This window comes from Euprymna scolopes, chromosome 45 (assembly GCF_053919585.1).
Source record: "Euprymna scolopes isolate OS-2025 chromosome 45, ASM5391958v1, whole genome shotgun sequence".
Classification (NCBI taxonomy): Eukaryota; Metazoa; Mollusca; class Cephalopoda; order Sepiida; family Sepiolidae; genus Euprymna; species Euprymna scolopes.
Window position 1 is genome coordinate 23,843,002 of NC_136526.1, and position 21,455 is coordinate 23,864,456.

The window sequence follows — 21,455 nt, forward strand, 5'->3', positions numbered from 1 at the left end:
TAAACTTGTGAACTGCAAAAAAGTATCATTGTTTCTTTGATAAACTTTGTTTGTCCTAATTTAAGATGACTGACCATGAGCCAAGAGAACAAAGCACAACTGTACAATAAGAATCTAATCATTATCATCATCGTCGTCATGATTGTCATGATCAGATATGAGTAAAATCAAAACTCGTTCAATTCATGCTTAGCTATTCTCATTTATGCAACAACAATATTCATTTATAGAAGTTGTAATTTTTATTAAAAACTGCTTTATTCTTCAAGTTAATTTAAAATCTCTAACAGAAAACTTGTTATGGTTTTTCTATTTGTATAACATTTTTTCACAATTGCAAATGAGATTATAAATTGAATGCTGGATTATCTGTTTGAATTCCATTCCAGGTGAAAGATGTTGGTCATTACTGGGAACTCGGCGGTGGCATTTGGCTCTCACAACTCATGGAAATTGCTATAAGACCTGAAACAATTGAGTAAGTTGACCATTTTTTTTTTTTACTAGAATTATTCTACATCTTGTATCATTTTTCGTATTTACTTTGTTGCCAACTGCCATGATTAAGATGGATTTTAATGGTGAAAGCTTTTGAATACGTAGCGACAATTATACTAATGTTTTTAACATTTGTATGAAAGCTTTAGAGTTATTTCTGTTATATTATTATTAATTATTTCTGTTATATTACTTGATTTATCCTAAGAGAAAAAGTCATGATGATAATTATTTAAATTTATCTCCCTAATAACAATCTTCTTAGCTGGAATACGTAATTATTTTAAAGAAACCTAAGCAAAGTACATTTTTTTTTGCAAAGAATTAGAAGGAAGATGAGGACCAATTGACTAATATCAAATATAGACATGTTGAATACATTGCTATTTGGGTCTGACTTTAAAAATCTGACAAGATAATTTTATGTATTAAATGATGAAATAGATAAGAAACCAAACTTTTAATTTTTGCCATTTTTTTTAATTGCTATTTTACAATGTTATTTCAGAAATTGAAAAATCGTTTTTAAGAACTTTTATTTTACTGCTATTCAAGAACTTTGCCACTCGACGAACAACATCAGCATCCTTTTACCTGTGTTTGTAGAATGAGCCATTCAAAGACAACAAGGCTCTTCTGGCACTGAATGAAGACCTTTGAACTTCCTCGGAAAGAGTGGATAACGATCAACTGGACCTGAGCAAAGTTTGCCAAAACACAAAATGACCTGCACAAGTGGAGCTATGTACAGGATGCTCAGTGTCCTTGAAGCACTATCACACACATCTTCATAGACTGTCCCCTAAGCAAGGCATGGTCTGATGTGGAGATGGAGCAAAATGCAATGATGATGATGATGATGACTGTTAAGGGAGATAACTTGCTAATGTCATGTTGCCTGTGAATTGGGGATTAATTTCTATACATGATTATGAGGTCATAAAAAACCCTAACAAATTCACAAAATCTGTCATAAATATGAAAGATTTTGTGAATTTGTTAGGGCTTTTTGAGGTTTGTAATTCTGACTCCCATCCTTCTGAGATTAGCATTTCCTCTTCTGTTGGTTGGAGATTACCCTCTCTTCTTCTAATATCTCTTCCCTTCTATTTTCTTTCTTTCTCTCTCTTATTCTATATCTGTCTTTAAATTTACTTCCCTTTCCCTCTCTCCCTTGTTGGGCCTTTCTATCACTTTCTTTCTCTTGGCAAGCAATTCGACTATCTACCTCCCTGGGTGGGCCCTTGTTTGATACAACCACATCATTTATTTCTAAGATTTTTCTGGTCAAGCTTAAATATTTGTCACTAAAAATGTCTATTTTACTTTGTTGAGAAATTAATTTTTTCCAACAAAAACGTATTCTATCATTTATCCAAATCTCTCTTAAATCTTGTATCAAATACCCCACTTTCACATCTAACCCTTAGCTTGTAAGCAAAGTAATTTGGCACTGCTTGGCATATGATATGAAGTTATGTGATGTTACATCTCTGCTAACATTCACTCAATAAATCGTGGGCCTGATATATAGATAGCATCACCATTAAAATATCCATATGATTTTTATGAAATAATAACCATTAAATGGCACATGTCAAAAGTGAGTCTGGTCGAATTATTAGTTTAAAAATTAAAGTGAGGCTAAATATGAGAAATATAACCTTTTACCCACAGTCACAATCGTTTATGAATTGAATTATTTTTTCATTTGTTTCCATTTTTTTCCTTTCAGATCTTTAACTGTTGTTGTTATGGTTGACTTGTCAGTCCCAAGTGAAATCTGGATAACAATTAAATCCTTATTAGATTCGGCAAAGTCTTGCATCATTTCTGTAGTCAATCAAATGAAACAACAAAATCCCAAAATTTTAGAAGTTTTGAAGAAATCTGCTTGGGAACGAATTGGTAAAGACCACGAAGTAAGAATAGACTTTGATTTTTTATTAATATTTTAGCCCTGTTCTTTTTATCTGCAGAATATTTGTCTTTGGTCATAAATTGCATAAATATGCACGGACATGTTTGAATCATTTGAACTACTTTTCTCATCTCGAAATTCCTCATGTTTTGGCAAATGTAACTGCGGACCTTCAGCTATGTCTTGTAAAAATTCAGAAATCTGTACAAAATTTAGAACAAAACTCTTTATTTAATCCACAGGAGTAGCATGGTCTTGTTCTGTTAGCATAAAAATCTTAATTAATTTGTAATTTTAATGTTAGTGTCACTTGAGGATTGAATCTTCAACATCTAGAAGACTCTTACTTTGAACTGATTATAATAGAGTACTTTTATCCGTTGCACCACAGGTTTTTGTAGACTTGTGGAACAATTGCTGAGATGGGAACAGTAGTCCAAATAACAGAAATTATTAACCCTCATTTAAAAAATTCGGAAACATAATATCGGCAGTCATTACGTGCTTGTTTGCTTATGAAAATCATGACACTGAATCAAATGACTAAATTTGATGAATAGAAAAATTTAATGAAAAAATTAAAACACATTTTTTTGTGTCAACCGATGGTCTAATGCCTATTTTAATTTGAACAAAATCTTCAGAGTGCACTTGATAATTCCACTTCCCCCAGAATAATTTACAGCAAGCCATCAATTTGTTTACACTGAACTTGTTTTAGTGGTAGTCTCCATTTATTTTGAAATTATCTATTATTTTTACACATCTTTCCATCTTTACAAGAAGATCCCAGTCGCAACCATGGTGTTAAATGCAAACACTGATATATTTCCATCAAAGAGAAAGTTAAACTACTTAAAAAAGAGGTGTTTTAATGCTTGCTTAATTTTCTAGCAATCCGTGATGATTTAGAAATTTTTTAAATGTATAATAGGTTAGGAGTTGAAATTTCTTTTTAAATGAAACCCACTAACTCGGATTGCATATACATTTGTATATGATATTTGGGGATGTTAGTTTTAGGATTATTATTTTACTTTATATTTTAAAATTACTAGTGACAAACCTTATAACTGTACAGCAACATTTATTCTTTTACATTTTATGTTTATTTAAATTTCTAACAATCCTTAGAAACATGATAGGTATATAATTAATGAGGTAGAAGGTGAAATTAAAGGGTCCAGCAACATGGTTAATTTGCAAAGACATTGGAACCAAGAATGCCAGTAAATTGGCGAGGAGCTTTAAAAAGTTTTTAAGTAAAATGGTCACCATTGTAAAAACAATAAATGTGTTTCTGTTAGAAAAAAATATGCAGACCATTAGGCAACCTTTAGTTAATAAGCGTTTGGTGTAAGTTCTTTTTATGACTTTTACTTTTCATATACTCTTCCCTTCTCTTTTCTTTGTTTCTCTCTCTTAATCTATATCTATCAAATTTCCTTCCCTTTCTTTCTCTCTCCCTCGTGGAGCCTTTCTATCACTTTCTTTCTCTTGACAAACAATTCGACTATCTACCTCTTATCTAACTTATTAATAGCCACATTTCCAGAAATAAGGTGAAATAAAAAACTGATTTGTTATCATTGATCCGAACTGATGAACCTATAATTTTTCAATTAGGACAGAGACACTTTGGAACCATTTCTTGTGCCTCTCATCATCATCGGTGGAAAATACGATAAATTTCAGGTGAGCATTTTGACATAAAATATTCTAACATTTTCTGCTTTCTCCAATTGAAATTGGTAGTTTTGACATTATTTGACATTGTTAATTTTCACATTATTTGACATTGCTAGCTTGATATTATTTGACATATGAATTTCTTTTTACATACAGCAATATGAATTTATTTTAATGGATACACAGACAGTAATATAAATTTTATTTTATGCATATACAGATAGAAATATGAATTTCTTTTTATATAACAAGAAAAATAGTTGCCCATCTTTTATCTTCTTTTCAAACTTTTCTTTTTCCATTAACAGAATTTTGATCCTGAGCAGAAAAAAATAATTTGTAAAACATTAAGATTTTTAGCCCATTATTACGGTGCCACTCTGCAGGTAAGTACATTTAGACAAAACAGCAGATTGTTTTATCAGGACTTTTTTCTATCCCTATCTATTTTTTTTTTATATCACACTATCTATTAAGTTATCTGTTAAGTGTTGAGACATTATGTTAAACAAAGATGGCGGTGGAGAATCAGTGCAGTTTTGATCTTGAGTGTTAAGTAATTCCCATTGACAAAGAAGAATCAAATGCAGGTTCGTGATGGAGACAACGGCAAACTGATTGAATCCAAAATTCGAAAATTTTTATAGTAACTTTAGAAGCTCTTCATTGGTTGGTAATTATAACTTGTGGTTATAAAAACGATTGTCGAAATCATTGTCATACCCCCCTCCCCCCCATTAGGAGTCAAAAACATTTAACAGTATATTTATGCAAAATTCGTTCACAGAATTTTGCATAAAATTATATTGTTGAATTGTTGGGTTTTATCTCTTCACACACAATTTTTGCCAGATGTTGTTGTTATAAAATACAGCTTATTTAAAAGAATGGTTTCATTCACATGAAATAGACATGTAGAAATCAATTATAGTCAAAGAGAAACAGATACAACACATCTCTTTTTCTGTCTCTTTATATACATAATATAATTTATATACATAATTGATAATTGATGATGCACCATTCCCAGCTAGAACAAAATAAAAAGAAAATTATTTAAAAAAAAAAAAAAATGCCAACTACCTAAACACACCTTCCCCAGTCATTCTACTAAGTATGACATAAAACTGTTTGAAGGTTACATCGGCTGAAACACTGTAAATATAATGACCGAGATGAGAATAGTAATTTGAATAATTAAAAGAAGCCAATCCTTTTCTTAAATATTCTGAAACATTCTTTTTGTGTTTTCCAAATGTTTTTTTCACTTTTTTCCAGTTTTTCAGCATAAAAGAAAAATCACTTGGTAAAAGAGTGGAAGCTTTGAAAAATTACCATTTATTTGGAATTCCATTACCGTGAGTTTTTGATTTTCCAATTTATAAACAGAGAAAAAAATATTCAAGTGTGGTTAAACTTGTCTGATACAATCTCACCTGATGAGCATTATATATATATATATATATATATATACACGGGGGTAATTCCAAAAGTAAAACCTCCTATTTTTTAACTCAAAAAGTTAAGGAGCTATGAAGACGGGAGTGGTACCATTAAAACAAGTTACCTTTTGTACTCTTGAATTTATTTTTCTACATAGTCACCATCAATCTCAATTTGCCAGGAATTCGATGATGAATTTCCACTTTTAACACATGGCCATGACAAGGGTTGCTTTCTTAGAGTCTTATACCGTCAATATCTACAACAGAGAGATGAAACCTTCGGATCTGTCATTGGATCATTAATTCGATTCTGGTAGTGGAAACATATGTAACTAAGCAGACCAAAAAAATGATAATAAAAACATATATATATATATATTAGCAATAACCACCATATTTGGGTGGAGGAGCAACATTAAACACCGATTTTGGACATTTATAAAAAGAGTACATTTTTAATTAAAAAAGTTACGAAGTTTTTGCCTCCCGTCAAGGCAGGTTAGACAAAAAGTCAGTTTTTAATGTAGGAGAAATCTAGCTCTTTATAAGTAGACATTCTGGATTAAGACAAAATAAAAAATTGTCTAAAATGATTTCTCTTTCAGGAAAGATATTGACAAAACAATGTACAATTGCCTTGAATTCAAATAGATCCAAAAATGGTTTATTTACAATTTTTTCTTTTTTAAATTGAAACCTGCTTGTAAATAACATTTTATAAATAAAACAGGTTTTTAATTGTAAAACCTTTTTTGTAAGTAAAAGCCTTTTCTTTAAATATTCTTTCTCATTGAAAACTTATTGAAATATTTTAAGCAATTTCAATTTTTTCATATTTATTGATATATATATATGCACACACACACACAACTGTGTACTGTTTGTGGGAAAGAACCACAGCAAAGTGGCAGATTATAAAGAAAAATTCATATATATATATATATATAAATTCAGGTTTGAGATGTTTTTATTTTTATTTTTTATTTTTTTTACATGGTTGTAACCACTTACCAAGGCCCGGAAGCCACTTGGGGATAAGGGTTATTGTGTGTACAGTAATCAATGGGATAATATCGTAGTAATCATTAATAATGGAGATTTGATAAAGTGTCTTACTTAAGGGAGCGGTTTGTAAGGAATTTGTTTATGTTGGACTTGAAGACATCCAAGTTGTAGTCAGGTGGGAAACAGGCAAACGGAAAAGAGTTCTACAGGCAGGCACTTCTAAGAAAGAAGCTTTGTTCATGGAATCTACATTTTGATTTAGGCACAGATAAAGAGTGGGGAAAATTATTGACAGTAGTTTCAGCTAGACGGGTGTTTTTCGTGATAGATTGGCGAGGGGGGACCAGAGATGGGAGCTCAGATGAGCACTTGCCATCGATATAACGATAAAACAAAGACAGGCACGCAACGTTTCTTCTGTTGAAGAGAGGTTGCAGGGAAGAGAAAAGGGCATCCCCCACTAAGCTACAAAGTCTATTTTGTACTCTGTCAAGGCAGGATAGGCTGTTTTTAGCAGCTCCTGCCCAGATGTGGCAGCAGTACTGTTTGAGAGAGCCAATGCCTGTGTTGAGATATATACTTCTTTGATTAATCAAACATTGTTAAACAATTTTTTGCTTACTTTTTTATTTTCGTAATTTTTCTAATAATAAACGTAATGAAAATAACACTCCGAATGAGAACAGCTGTCAAAAGAATCCAAATAATATGAATAATCAACCATCATCTAAAAAAAAAAAAATAATGAACAAAAATCTGGAGCGAATTTGAAAAAGCAGCTGAGAATGCAGTATGTGAAATTATTAGGCGTCAAAAGAACAAACCGATGCAGTTTCAGAACATTTACAATTTATATTCCGAGAATGTCAAAAATGGATAAATTGTGTTTACATTAAGCATTATAAAAATAGTGTTACTCACTTTATTTGTGAGGCCCCAATTCAGGTCGTTTATGGTATGTAGGGTCACTTCTTAGTTGTCATTGCTCCCTCGTCCATTCTAACTCTTTTGACACATTTCAGATAAGCTCTTCACTTCTATCCCATATCTGAAATATTCTTCCATCTTTTTTTTTTACTCAAGCTCTCTTCCCCAGTTGTTTAGAATATAATATAAACTAGCATTCAGGCTAAGGACCTTTTTTGGAAGATTTAGGGTGGAGTTTGTATGTTGCTCGGCATTAGCACAAAAAGTCATGCACACAAGTCATGCACAAAAGTTATGCACAAAAGTCATGCACAAAAGTCATGCACACAAGTCATGCACAAAAGTCATGCACACAAGTCATGCACAAAAGTCATGCACACAAGTCATGCACACAAGTCATGCACAAAAGTCATGCACACAAGTCATGCACAAAAGTCATGCACACAAGTCATGCACAAAAGTCATGCACACAAGTCATGCACACAAGTCATGCACAAAAGTCATGCACACAAGTCATGCACACAAGTCATGCACACAAGTCATGCACACAAGTCATGCACAAAAGTCATGCACAAAAGTCATGCACAAAAGTCATGCACACAAGTCATGCACAAAAGTCATGCACACAAGTCATGCACAAAAGTCATGCACACAAGTCATGCACACAAGTCATGCACACAAGTCATGCACAAAAGTCATGCACACAAGTCATGCACAAAAGTCATGCACACAAGTCATGCACACAAGTCATGCACACAAGTCATGCACAAAAGTCATGCACAAAAGTCATGCACAAAAGTCATGCACACAAGTCATGCACAAAAGTCATGCACACAAGTCATGCACACAAGTCATGCACACAAGTCATGCACACAAGTCATGCACAAAAGTCATGCACACAAGTCATGCACAAAAGTCATGCACACAAGTCATGCACAAAAGTCATGCACAAAAGTCATGCACACAAGTCATGCACAAAAGTCATGCACACAAGTCATGCACAAAAGTTATGCACAAAAGTCATGCACACAAGTCATGCACAAAATTCATGCACAAAAGTCATGCACAAAAGTCATGCACACAAGTCATGCACAAAAGTCATGCACACAAGTCATGCACACAAGTCATGCACACAAGTCATGCACAAAAGTCATGCACAAAAGTCATGCACACAAGTCATGCACAAAAGTCATGCACACAAGTCATGCACAAAAGTCATGCACAAAAGTCATGCACAAAAGTCATGCACAAAAGTCATGCACAAAAGTCATGCACACAAGTCATGCACAAAAGTCATGCACAAAAGTCATGCACACAAGTCATGCACACTTGCCATTCAGACTGACGTATAACCACATTATTTGTTGTATTTGCCATTCTTCTCAATATATTTTGTTTCCATTAAATAAAGAGTTGTGGTTTTCTTTTTTTCTCCACAACAAAAAAATGTAGAAAATAAATGAATCTACAACCCAATTGTATAGAAACTCTATTTTGCCTCGCATAACGGAATATTCGTTTTTATTTTTGTACTTGCACTTTGTTTTTTTAACCTGTCATTTTTTTTAGTTTGAAACTTCTCAATTATCAATATTGTGTATTTTATTTGTTAAAGGTTGTAATGTTTGTTTATTTTAGAAAGTTGCATCAAGTGGAACACAATAAACCTGTATCAATACCAGTTGGGATGGATTCTTTAAAACTCATTGGTGAGTATCCTTTTTATTTGCATGTGATAAAATCTATACACAAAAAAATGGGATTACTCTTTGAAAAATTCTGTTTCAATGTTTTTGTAGTGACCACATGTTTGGGTTCTTTTGGCTATAAAAATATGAAGGAGGAAAAGAATGTGAACAAAAAATGTGACATCTTTGCCATTATATCCATTGCCAAACCAGAAGTGGCAAAAGTTTAAATTAAAGCTAGTCAATTCAAAAGAGGGATGACTTTCAAAAATATTGGCGAAAAAAGCACACATTCTTCTAGGAAAGTGTCCAGTTGAGGGTGAAGGAATTAATGCTTTTAGCCAATTTTTCAATATTTGTTGTCCGAAGAGTTGAGCTTCAAAAAGATACCGATCTTGTGAAAATCCATTGCCTCTGTCAAAAGTTTTAGGCAGACATACAAACATACATACATTTAAACAGACAGGTGAGATTTATATTATAGATGGTTCACCTTCTCCAAGAAGCTGGATATTCCACCAGACTAAATGAATTCTTGTCCTGGAATCTAGTAAGACCAAGGAACCACAAGAAAAAATACTAAAAGATACTTAAATGATCTCTCAGAGAGAGGAAAATTACATTCTCAACTTCTTTACTAATCCAGTATTTAAGCTGTAAAGAACTTTAATGGAATATTGGAATATCACGTTTATTCATTTCGATCTTGATTTTCACTAAGACGCTTTGACAAAAACAAATGTTACAGGGAAATATTTTCTTTGCAATTTGGAAACTTTATTCAATTTTGGAGGGTTTTGTGAAATATTTCCAAGTGAATTTTAAAATATGAATATAATTATATTTTAATATATATATTGTGAAATACATTCTTATGATTCCTCATGAAAAATCTTCAATGATGCATGCTCCTCATTAATGATTTTTTACATCATAAAGGCTCAGACAGCAACCCCAACCTGATTCTGGACTTATCAGATCATCTCCTTGAAAACTATCAGTTCTGTGTGCTGACAATGCAAAAAATCATGTTCTGAAAATTTAAGGCCTTTCTTTTCAATGACACCTCAGACATCATGTTGATACATTATTAAAAATGAGCAAAAGTAAATGAAGTGTGAAAGAGACAAAAACTCAAAGTTTCTTTGTAATATATCCTTCACCTTATTTTGTAATATATCCATCACCTTATTTTGTAATATATCCTTCACCTTATTTTGTAATATATATATATATATATATATATATATATATATATATATATATATTCATTTTTTTTTTAAATTCATTTGTTATAGGATGCTAGGAATGTTATAATTGCTTAATAAGACCCTGAACTAAAAGAAAGTAAAGGAAAATATATTTCTTACAAGTAATGTTAATTTTATTTGATGTTCATTTTGAGTATTGTTGCTGATTCTATCTTTTATTTTTTAGGTAACCTTAAAGTTGATGAAAGAGAAATAAAATCATTACAAAACAAGTAAGTCATGAATGTTGTCAATTTGTTATTTATTAAAAAATTAATGATTGCAACCTTACATCCTGGTAATACATGAAAATTTGCTAAGAATTGTAAAGCTGGTCAATATCGATTATTGAATAGTTTAAATATTTACAAAGTGATTTTTTTTTTTGTTTCAACTAATAACAAATTATTAAAATGACTTGTTTATGAAGAAATGAAAATGCATTAGTTTTTGTATTTTATGCGTTTTTGGATGTGAATAAATATTAGTATTAATTGTTGAGAAAATTAATTGGAATTAGAATTTTGAGGGGGGTATTGAAATTAAAAAAATTTTAGCCTAATTTCCGATTCCAAAAATTATTTTTATTTTTTTGTTAATATGTAATTTTCCATTGCTAGTACTAATGCTAAATAAAATATATTATAAGATAAAATGATAATTATTATTCTTAACAGTAAAATTAAAGATAATACAAATTTATTTTACTTGTGTAAAAGAAAATGCCAAAAACAATGAAATTTTGCATAAATCTGCAAGATAAGTTTTATAAAAGAATGCAGTTGATTTAAAACGTTCTGAAAAATGCTTTTTTCATTTATGTCTGAACTTGTTGTAAAACAAAATTTCTAAATATATAAAACGTTTATTGGGGTCGAGATAAAAGGCAATAAAATCAAAGACTAATAATAAAAAATGTTTCTTGGTTATTAATGTTATTGAAACCTTTTGACAAGACACAAATGCATTTCTATACCCAGTGGACAAAGAAGAAATACAAACAATTGTAGTAAGAATCCTAAAGTGACCTTTGTGTTAGAGTCCATAACTCCTAGCAAAAACATACAGATATGAAAATTGAAAAACAGTATATATATATATATATATATATATATATATATATATATATATATATATATATATATTTTTTTTAAACTATTTCAAAGAAATTTAAAGTATGTTTTATGAATTAATTACTAACATGATTTTTATTAATTTTTATTTCATATTGAAACTTTCCATGCATGACATAGTAAGGTTAGGGCTCTTGTACTGTCAGTTGAAAACAGTAGCCAGACAAACTGTCTAACCATCACTCTTAACCTGTCAGACAAGAACGGCCCAGTTAAGTCATGTGAACATAGGTGTCAAGCAAGAATCCTCATTTTGCCCAGTTTGAGAGAAAAAAGAAACAAAATTTGGTAATGAGGCAATGGGGATTCATTATCTTAATCAAGAAATAAGGCCAAGCACTGGTTGGCTCTGGTGAGTTTGTGTGATTTGCTTTTGTGCCTCATTAATAGACAAAGAAGGAGTATGGAAGCCGGGTAATAGGCAGAGCATACCTACTCCTTAAACAATTTAGATTTGTAAACTGGATAATTTTTTTTAGTCACAGAATGTTAAAAATTAAACAAAATATTTGTTAAGTAAAGAAAGACCATTGTAAGTAAAAAGTTGTCTCCAACAGCCATATCAGTCTGCATCATGCTTTGAGATAAACTCTACACAATAGGAACATAAATTATAAACGGTGGAAGACATCTCGACTTAAATCATAGGAAAAAATGTTAAAAAAATTAAAAAGATTATTTGATTGGGAGATTTGGAAATGCAATGGTTTGCATTTCCTTTGATATGATGCCAATCACATCGAACAATGCACTCTAACCTGAACAAATTAATCAAATAGTTTTGAAAGTGGTCCAGTAACTTTAAATTATAAATATTGTATCAGAAATTGAATAGTCAATGATGTAAAGACTGATGTAATTGTTTTATAAACACAGAAGACATTAGAAATTGAGACACTAATTCCCAATCAATGTGTTAATTAATATAATTATTTTTTCACACATGATTGGTTCATTGTTCTAAAATAAAATATGATTTCATCTTTTTTTGACATTTTCTTAAATATATTTTTCTGTTTAACTATAAATTGCATATTTTCTCTTACAGATGTCCCATTGAGCGTTGGGAATATGCATTTACCAAGTATTTTCCGCAAGAGGTAATTTTGTTATTTGACAAATTTAATTACTATATAAAATTAAATATGATGAAGTATTCAATTACCATATAAAATTAATTAATATAAAAGGTTGCTCATCTAATATATTAAATTACATTGGATAGATTTTAAAAGTTGAACCTAAATAGCATATAAACTGACAAATCAAACTTCTGACTAGCCAATTTTCATTTCTTATAGTTGTACCATGTTAATGACAATAAGCTAATGTACTTTGCTATGATTTATTTTTGAAAAATACTTCATCTGGTTCAGTGGCGTAGCAAAGGGGCGGGTGGGAGTTGTGGTCCGCCCTGGGCAGTACATGCCAGGGGGTGGCATTTTGAGGGGGTAAAAATAGAAAATTAAAAATATAAAAATAATAAAAATCTAACAAAAAATCTTAAATTTTATATCAAAATGAGTTTTTAAGGTCGTAATATGTTTTTAAATGGATTTTTCAACTGAAGCATCAGTTTTATGTCCAGTGAAATTAAATATTTTAAGTTGAATACTTTCTGGAATTTTTAAGGTTAACAGATTATTAATGGCCAGTGAGGGGCAGGGCAAATCTTACGACTGCACTGAGTGACAAAAATAGTTGCTATGCCACTGATCTGGTGTAGTTTGTTACCATGGAAACCATACTTAAATGAATATCTAAAAATCAAATTTATTCTTTTAGTAAATGTAAGTGTTCCTTATTTTCTTTTTCAGCTAAAATAAAAAATGGCATGGTTTATAGATAGAACATCAAAATATTTATTTTTAAATTTGAATGTGATGGATCCTGGACAACGCCAGTTTGGTACAATTTGTCAAATATAAAGTATTGAAAAAACATCAACAGAAATTTAAAAAAACTTTTAACTAATTTTCATTTGAGTGAATTCATCTGTGAAGAAAACTATTTCCTAATAAAAATTAATTTTAATTGTACATTTTTTAAATGAAATAATTCAATTGTTTAAATAAGAATGAATTCAAGACATTTACAGTTTAAAACATTTATTAAAGCACTTAAAACATTTATCAAAACACTTAAAACATTTATTAAAGCACTTAAAACATTTATCAAAACACTTAAAAGATTTATTAAAACACTTAAAACATTTATTAAAGCACTTAAAACATTTATCAAAGCACTTAAAACATTTATCAAAACACTTAAACCATTTATTAAAACACTTATTACTCAAATGAGTAATTTCCAAGAAGCAAAGCAATTCATAATTTAAAAAAATAGTTAAATATTTTATATTAGAAACGTTTAATTAAAAATATTTTTCTTTTTCTTTTTGTAGAAATCTGCTAATCCTCAGATGTCAATCGATCCTTCTCGTGATTCTCAATTCAAAGAAGCCGCCATTGATGTCTTGAAAGCACAAAAAGATGAGGTCTGTCTCCTCTGTCGATATTTAAACTTTCCTCTAGAGGACACATGATATTTGTTTACAAGATTACTGTTTGAGGAAAAAAAATCACACAGTAATTTTTTTAGATTTATTCATCAAACTTGTTTTCATGGTTGGTTTTGTTGATTTCAATGGATGAAGCCACCTTTGATTTGGATGACAGCTTCAAGAAGCCTCAGGCCTTTGTCACTGTCTTCCCTGCTTAGGCTGTTAAAGGCTCTGTTGATCCTGGCCTTTAGCTTTTCGTTCATGCTACAACTGGATCTGTTGGTGTCTCGTTTCATCACACAAAGAAGTTGAGGGGTTTATAGTCAGGAAAGCTGAGAGGGCAATTATCAGATAAAGTGTCATCAATGTTCTTTAACGGTCAGGCTGAGTCTTCCAGAGTCTTGTCACCACGCATACACGCGTACCTGCTGTTTTACCATCTTCAAACTAATGCTGAAGAAGTCTGAAATCTTTGTACTTGTCATTTTGGCACAGATTCCAAAGAGAACATTGTGTCTCTTCTATTATTATGGAGGTTTTTATAAAGACAAATCTGACATCAAAGTTAAAAAAAATTTAATCAGCAAAATAAAAATTGCAAACAAGTACCATTTTCTGTATTTTGATTAACAAAATTCAAAAACTTAATTTTGTTGATTAATCTTTTCAAATTCAAATTTTATAATAATGAGAAAATGATTTGGTGTTTTACCACATACTATGATTACTGAAACATGTTGTAACAACCAATGCATTGATGTGACTCATTGCTTAACGAGATGCAATCCCACCAACTATTACAAATGAATGCAATTAAAGAAGCTTCTGTTACTACATCTGTCCTCGAAGAATCTTGCGAGACAGAACATGCTTCACTTGTAGACCTCATAAAATTACTCTCCCAAGATGAAGTATCTCAAATCAACAACTTTGCCTTTTAAAAGAAAAAATGGTAATCAAATTTGGATCAAACTTATTATCAAACTATGCATGGAGTATTGTTGTCATATTTGGGCTGGTGCATCTGCTACTAGTCTGTTCTACAAGTATTCCAATGGTGAATGCTCTGACGAACTGCAAGCACTTGTGCCCCCTCAACGTAAATACCCCCGGCAAACCCGACAAGCAGCAAAATCCCACCCCTTCAAGTTGAGATCCCTAGGTGTAAGAGAGCCTTCTACTCCAGTAGTTTTTTCCCCCGGAATCGCTGGACTTTGGAATTCCCTTCCGAGTTCCTGCTTCTCCAACTGTAATGACATGCAGAAGTCCAAGTGTAACATGAACCAACCTTGCTGCCAAACTCCCCACATGTAGCTTATGTCCCTGATAGTAGCCCCCTACAGCAAAGTGGCAATGTGCCTTGTTTGGGGTGAAATTGCAATAAAAAAAAAAAATTTTTAAATAGAAAAAAGGTAAAAAGGAGAACATGACTGAAATAAAAAAAATATCGTTCAATCATAAAAAAAAATCATAATCAAATATTAAAGTAATTAGATGGTCTAAAGAGTTTGTCTAGTGAACGACTATATGACGTTATTTAAAAAAATCTTACTCTCTTTTACAACGCTACGCTGCCCCACTTTTAAAAAAAATCTTACTCTCTTTTACGCTACGCTGCCCCACTTTTTAAAAAAATTTTCCAACAACTTTTTCCTGTTTCTGAAATGGAGCAGGGTCATATATTTCAAAAATATATTTTCAAATATTTGTACTGTTGTTGTGTTTTCTTAATTTCATTCATCCAGAGGAAGTCTCGAAATAAAGACAAAATGTTCATGAACACATAACTTGGTTTATCCCTTTGTATCTCTCTCTCTCTTTATATATATATATATATATTATTTGAATTTTTTCCTTTCCCTTGTACACATTTTTGTGAATTTTTCCATGGATTTTGGCCTTTGGATTATTTTGGACCATCTTCCAATTACGGGATTTCCTTGGATTTTACTTGTGCAAATGGAAATTCAATTAACTTTCTTGAAGTTATATATTTGGATTTTACCGTCACTGGATTATTTATCTTCCACCAGACTATCCATTCACGTGTAATCACCCTTTTCTTCACCATATTCCCTTTGCTTCACTTTTTTGTTATCAAGTAAGATCTTTGACTTACTTGTTGTTTCATCAAATACTTTTGCATGCAAAATCCGATTCCGCATTTTGCTAATTCCTACCCTCTGATGAGAAGGAAAGTATTTCTTCGAAACTCCGCGGATTAAGGACTAACCACTTATCTAGTGTTTCCTTTCATGCATATGTCATGGATATTTCATGCATATGTCATGGATATTTCATGCATATTTCATGGATAGTTCATGCATATTTCATGGATATTTCATGGATATTTCATGGATATTTCATGCATATTTCATGGATATTTCATGCATATTTCATGCATATTTCATGGATATTTCATGGATATTTCCTGGATATTTCATGCATATTTCATGGATATTTCATGGATATTTCATGCATATTTCATGGATATTTCATGCATATTTCATGCATAGTTCATTGATAGTTCATGGATATTTCATGGATATTTCATGGATATTTCATGCATATTTCATGCATATTTCATGGATATTTCATGGATATTTCCTGGATATTTCATGCATATTTCATGGATATTTCATGGATATTTCATGCATAGTTCATTGATAGTTCATGGATATTTCATGGATATTTCATGCATATTTCCTGGATATTTCATGCATATTTCATGGATATTTCATGCATATTTCATGGATATTTCATGCATATTTCATGCATAGTTCATTGATAGTTCATGGATATTTCATGGATATTTCATGCATATTTCATGCATATTTAATGGATATTTCATGCATATTTCATGGATATTTCATGGATATTTCATGCATATTTCATGGATATTTCATGCATATTTCATGGATATTTCATGCATATTTCATGGATATTTCATGCATATTTAATGGATATTTCATGCATATTTCATGGATATTTCATGCATATTTCATGGATATTTCATGCATATTTCATGGATATTTCCTGGATATTTCATGCATATTTCATGGATATTTCATGCATATTTCATGGATATTTCATGCATATTTCATGCATAGTTCATTGATAGTTCATGGATATTTCATGGATATTTCATGCATATTTCATGGATATTTCATGGATATTTCATGCATATTTCATGGATATTTCATGGATATTTCATGCATATTTCATGGATATTTCATGCATATTTCATGCATATTTCATGGATATTTAATGCATATTTCATGGATATTTCATGGATATTTCATGGATATTTCATGCATATTTCATGCATAGTTCATTGATAGTTCATGGATATTTCATGCATATTTCATGCATAGTTCATTGATAGTTCATGGATATTTCATGCATATTTCATGCATATTTCATGCATATTTCATGGATATTTAATGCATATTTCATGGATATTTCATGGATATTTCATGGATATTTCATGCATATTTCATGCATAGTTCATTGATAGTTCATGGATATTTCATGCATATTTCATGCATAGTTCATTGATAGTTCATGGATATTTCATGCATATTTCATGCATATTTCATGCATATTTCATGGATATTTAATGCATATTTCATGGATATTTCATGGATATTTCATGGATATTTCATGCATATTTCATGCATAGTTCATTGATAGTTCATGGATATTTCATGCATATTTCATGGATATTTCATTGATAGTTCATGGATATTTCATGCATATTTCATGCATAGTTCATTGATAGTTCATGGATATTTCATGCATATTTCATGCATAGTTCATTGATAGTTCATGCATATTTCATGGATATTTCATGCATATTTCATGCATATTTCATGGATATTTAATGCATATTTCATGGATATTTCATGGATATTTCATGGATATTTCATGCATATTTCATGCATAGTTCATTGATAGTTCATGGATATTTCATGCATATTTCATGCATAGTTCATTGATAGTTCATGGATATTTCATGCATATTTCATGCATATTTCATGCATATTTCATGGATATTTAATGCATATTTCATGGATATTTCATGGATATTTCATGGATATTTCATGCATATTTCATGCATAGTTCATTGATAGTTCATGGATATTTCATGCATATTTCATGCATAGTTCATTGATAGTTCATGGATATTTCATGCATATTTCATGCATAGTTCATTGATAGTTCATGGATATTTCATGCATATTTCATGCATATTTCATGCATATTTCATGGATATTTAATGCATATTTCATGGATATTTCATGGATATTTCATGGATATTTCATGCATATTTCATGCATAGTTCATTGATAGTTCATGGATATTTCATGCATATTTCATGGATATTTCATGCATATTTCATGCATAGTTCATTGATAGTTCATGGATATTTCATGCATATTTCATGCATATTTCATGCATATTTCATGCATATTTCATGGATATTTCATGCATATTTCATGGATATTTCATGCATATTTCATTGATATTTCATGGATAGTTCATGGATATTTCATGCATATTTCATGGATATTTCATGCATATTTCATGGATATTTCATGCATATTTCATTGATATTTCATGGATAGTTCATGGATATTTCATGCATATTTCATGGATATTTCATGCATATTTCATTGATATTTCATGGATAGTTCATGGATAGTTCATGCATATTTCATGGATATTTCATGCATATTTCATGGATATTTCATGGATATTTCATGCATATTTAATGGATATTTCATGCATATTTAATGGATATTTCATGCATATTTCATGGATATTTCATGGATATTTCATGGATATTTCATGCATATTTCATGCATAGTTCATTGATAGTTCATGGATATTTCATGCATATTTCATGCATAGTTCATTGATAGTTCATGGATATTTCATGCATATTTCATGCATATTTCATGCATATTTCATGGATATTTAATGCATATTTCATGGATATTTCATGGATATTTCATGGATATTTCATGCATATTTCATGCATAGTTCATTGATAGTTCATGGATATTTCATGCATATTTCATGCATAGTTCATTGATAGTTCATGGATATTTCATGCATATTTCATGCATAGTTCATTGATAGTTCATGGATATTTCATGCATATTTCATGGATATTTCATGCATATTTCATGGATATTTAATGCATATTTCATGGATATTTCATGGATATTTCATGGATATTTCATGCATATTTCATGCATAGTTCATTGATAGTTCATGGATATTTCATGCATATTTCATGGATATTTCATGCATATTTCATGCATAGTTCATTGATAGTTCATGGATATTTCATGCATATTTCATGCATATTTCATGCATATTTCATGCATATTTCATGGATATTTCATGCATATTTCATGGATATTTCATGCATATTTCATTGATATTTCATGGATAGTTCATGGATATTTCATGCATATTTCATGGATATTTCATGCATATTTCATGGATATTTCATGCATATTTCATTGATATTTCATGGATAGTTCATGGATATTTCATGCATATTTCATGGATATTTCATGCATATTTCATTGATATTTCATGGATAGTTCATGGATAGTTCATGCATATTTCATGGATATTTCATGCATATTTCATGGATATTTCATGGATATTTCATGCATATTTAATGGATATTTCATGCATATTTAATGGATATTTCATGCATATTTCATGGATATTTCATGGATATTTCATGCATATTTCATGGATAGTTCATGGGTATTTCATGGATATTTCATGCATATTTCATGTATATTTCATGCATATTTCATGGATATTTCCTGGCTATTTCATGCATATTTCATGGATAGTCCATGCATATTTCATGGATATTTCATTGATAGTTCATGGCTATTTCATGCATATTTCATGGATATTTCATGCATATGTCATGGATTTTTCATGCATATTTCATGGATTTTTCATGGATAACTGAAAAAAAATCTATATTTTAATCTTGTGCTTTTATTCTTTTTGCCGACTGTTATCCTCATCTCCATAATTGTTATTGTTTTACCACATTTCGGCCAACTCATCCTCTGACCTTCTTCAGGTGATTAACTGCGATGGGATAGGAATGCTGAGTTTTGTAACTTATCTCTAATAATTACTGCCTTCCATAGTTGTTGTTGTCTCATCATGTTCTGGCCAACTAATCCTCTGGCCTGCTTGGGTAGGATTGAAACTGCTATCTTCAGACAATGCTCGCTTTCACAAATTTTGAAACTTCATCTCAAAGGATTCCTCCTCCCAAAAAACAATATTTATCTTAAAAGTTTTCTGAAAATAAAGGTGCGTTTTATTTTGTACATTGCAGGAATTACAGAAACAAATTCAACAGGCATCCCGAAGTGCAGGACGTGCAGTTGTAAATCAACACTGACAATGTTTATTTGGATGCATTAATATTCTATGCAGATATGAACTTCATTAAAGCAATGATAAATTCATCAAATTTCATTAATTTATATTGATTGAGCAAGGCTATTTGGCATTGCCTGGTGGAGCAGTAAGGAATTTATTTTTTATCAATAACAGCTGTAAAAAAATGCAAGGTTGTCCTTTTTACTTGGCGTTGTGGATTTTCTTAGGTTTGATACAGACTTTAGCTGCAACTATTGTGTGGTCAGTATTGCAGTCTGCACTGTGGTAGCTGCGAGTATTCTGGACACAATTCGGAGAGTTTCTTCTGGTAATGATGAGATCCAGTTGGTACCAATCGCGGGACCGGGGGTGCCGCCAGGACAATGTGTGATATGGCTTTGTTGGGAAGAATGTGTTTATATTTATTCGGATCATACCTGTTACAACAGCTAAATATTCTCTGATTATTAATCTGTTTTCATCCTGATTCCTGCCCACTCCCCCAAAAATAGCCAAACTAAATTCATCAGACATGTATTTTCATTTAACCAGATATTATTTCATGTGATATGAAGAAAAGAAAAAGCGAGAAAAGAAAGACATTGGTTAATTTGATGAGTTCCTTTATTCGTCCCGTTTTGTTTTGACCCGTTGGGACATTGCATTCTTTGTTTTTATTTTGTGATTAAATTTTATTGCATAATAAATTAGTTGATGTAGATATAAATGCATATGTATAATCTTGTTGTTATGTCTGGTCATTTCTTCTTGTTTTGTCGAAATGTGCTCTGGGTTATTTCATGATGGTACTGACAAAGAACCTTGGGTTATCTTGCCATTTGAATTCGCAACATTCTACAACCAGCACATTGCATTTTTCTTTTCTTAACACGATATGTACTCTGAGATAAATTACATTTTGGAATTCTTAATGGAGACGTATAGTCACAACTTCTACATC

The 21,455-nt window shown here is 31.0% G+C and overlaps 1 protein-coding gene across 1 annotated transcript in view; it reads left to right on the forward strand.

Moving 5' to 3' along the window:
- The window catches only part of LOC145269290 (cytoplasmic dynein 2 light intermediate chain 1-like), a 47,582-nt gene extending 26,348 nt beyond the window's left edge, over window positions 1–21,234 (forward strand). Inside the window, exons 6-15 of the mRNA XM_080124975.1 lie at window positions 390–478; window positions 2,234–2,420; window positions 4,046–4,114; window positions 4,417–4,494; window positions 5,387–5,466; window positions 9,124–9,194; window positions 10,611–10,656; window positions 12,605–12,656; window positions 13,961–14,053; window positions 20,448–21,234. Coding sequence (XP_079981101.1) covers window positions 390–478; window positions 2,234–2,420; window positions 4,046–4,114; window positions 4,417–4,494; window positions 5,387–5,466; window positions 9,124–9,194; window positions 10,611–10,656; window positions 12,605–12,656; window positions 13,961–14,053; window positions 20,448–20,513 — 831 coding nt within the window. The 3' untranslated portion in view covers window positions 20,514–21,234. The remainder of the gene's footprint in view (window positions 1–389; window positions 479–2,233; window positions 2,421–4,045; window positions 4,115–4,416; window positions 4,495–5,386; window positions 5,467–9,123; window positions 9,195–10,610; window positions 10,657–12,604; window positions 12,657–13,960; window positions 14,054–20,447) is intronic.
- Window positions 21,235–21,455: the final 221 nt, after the last annotated feature.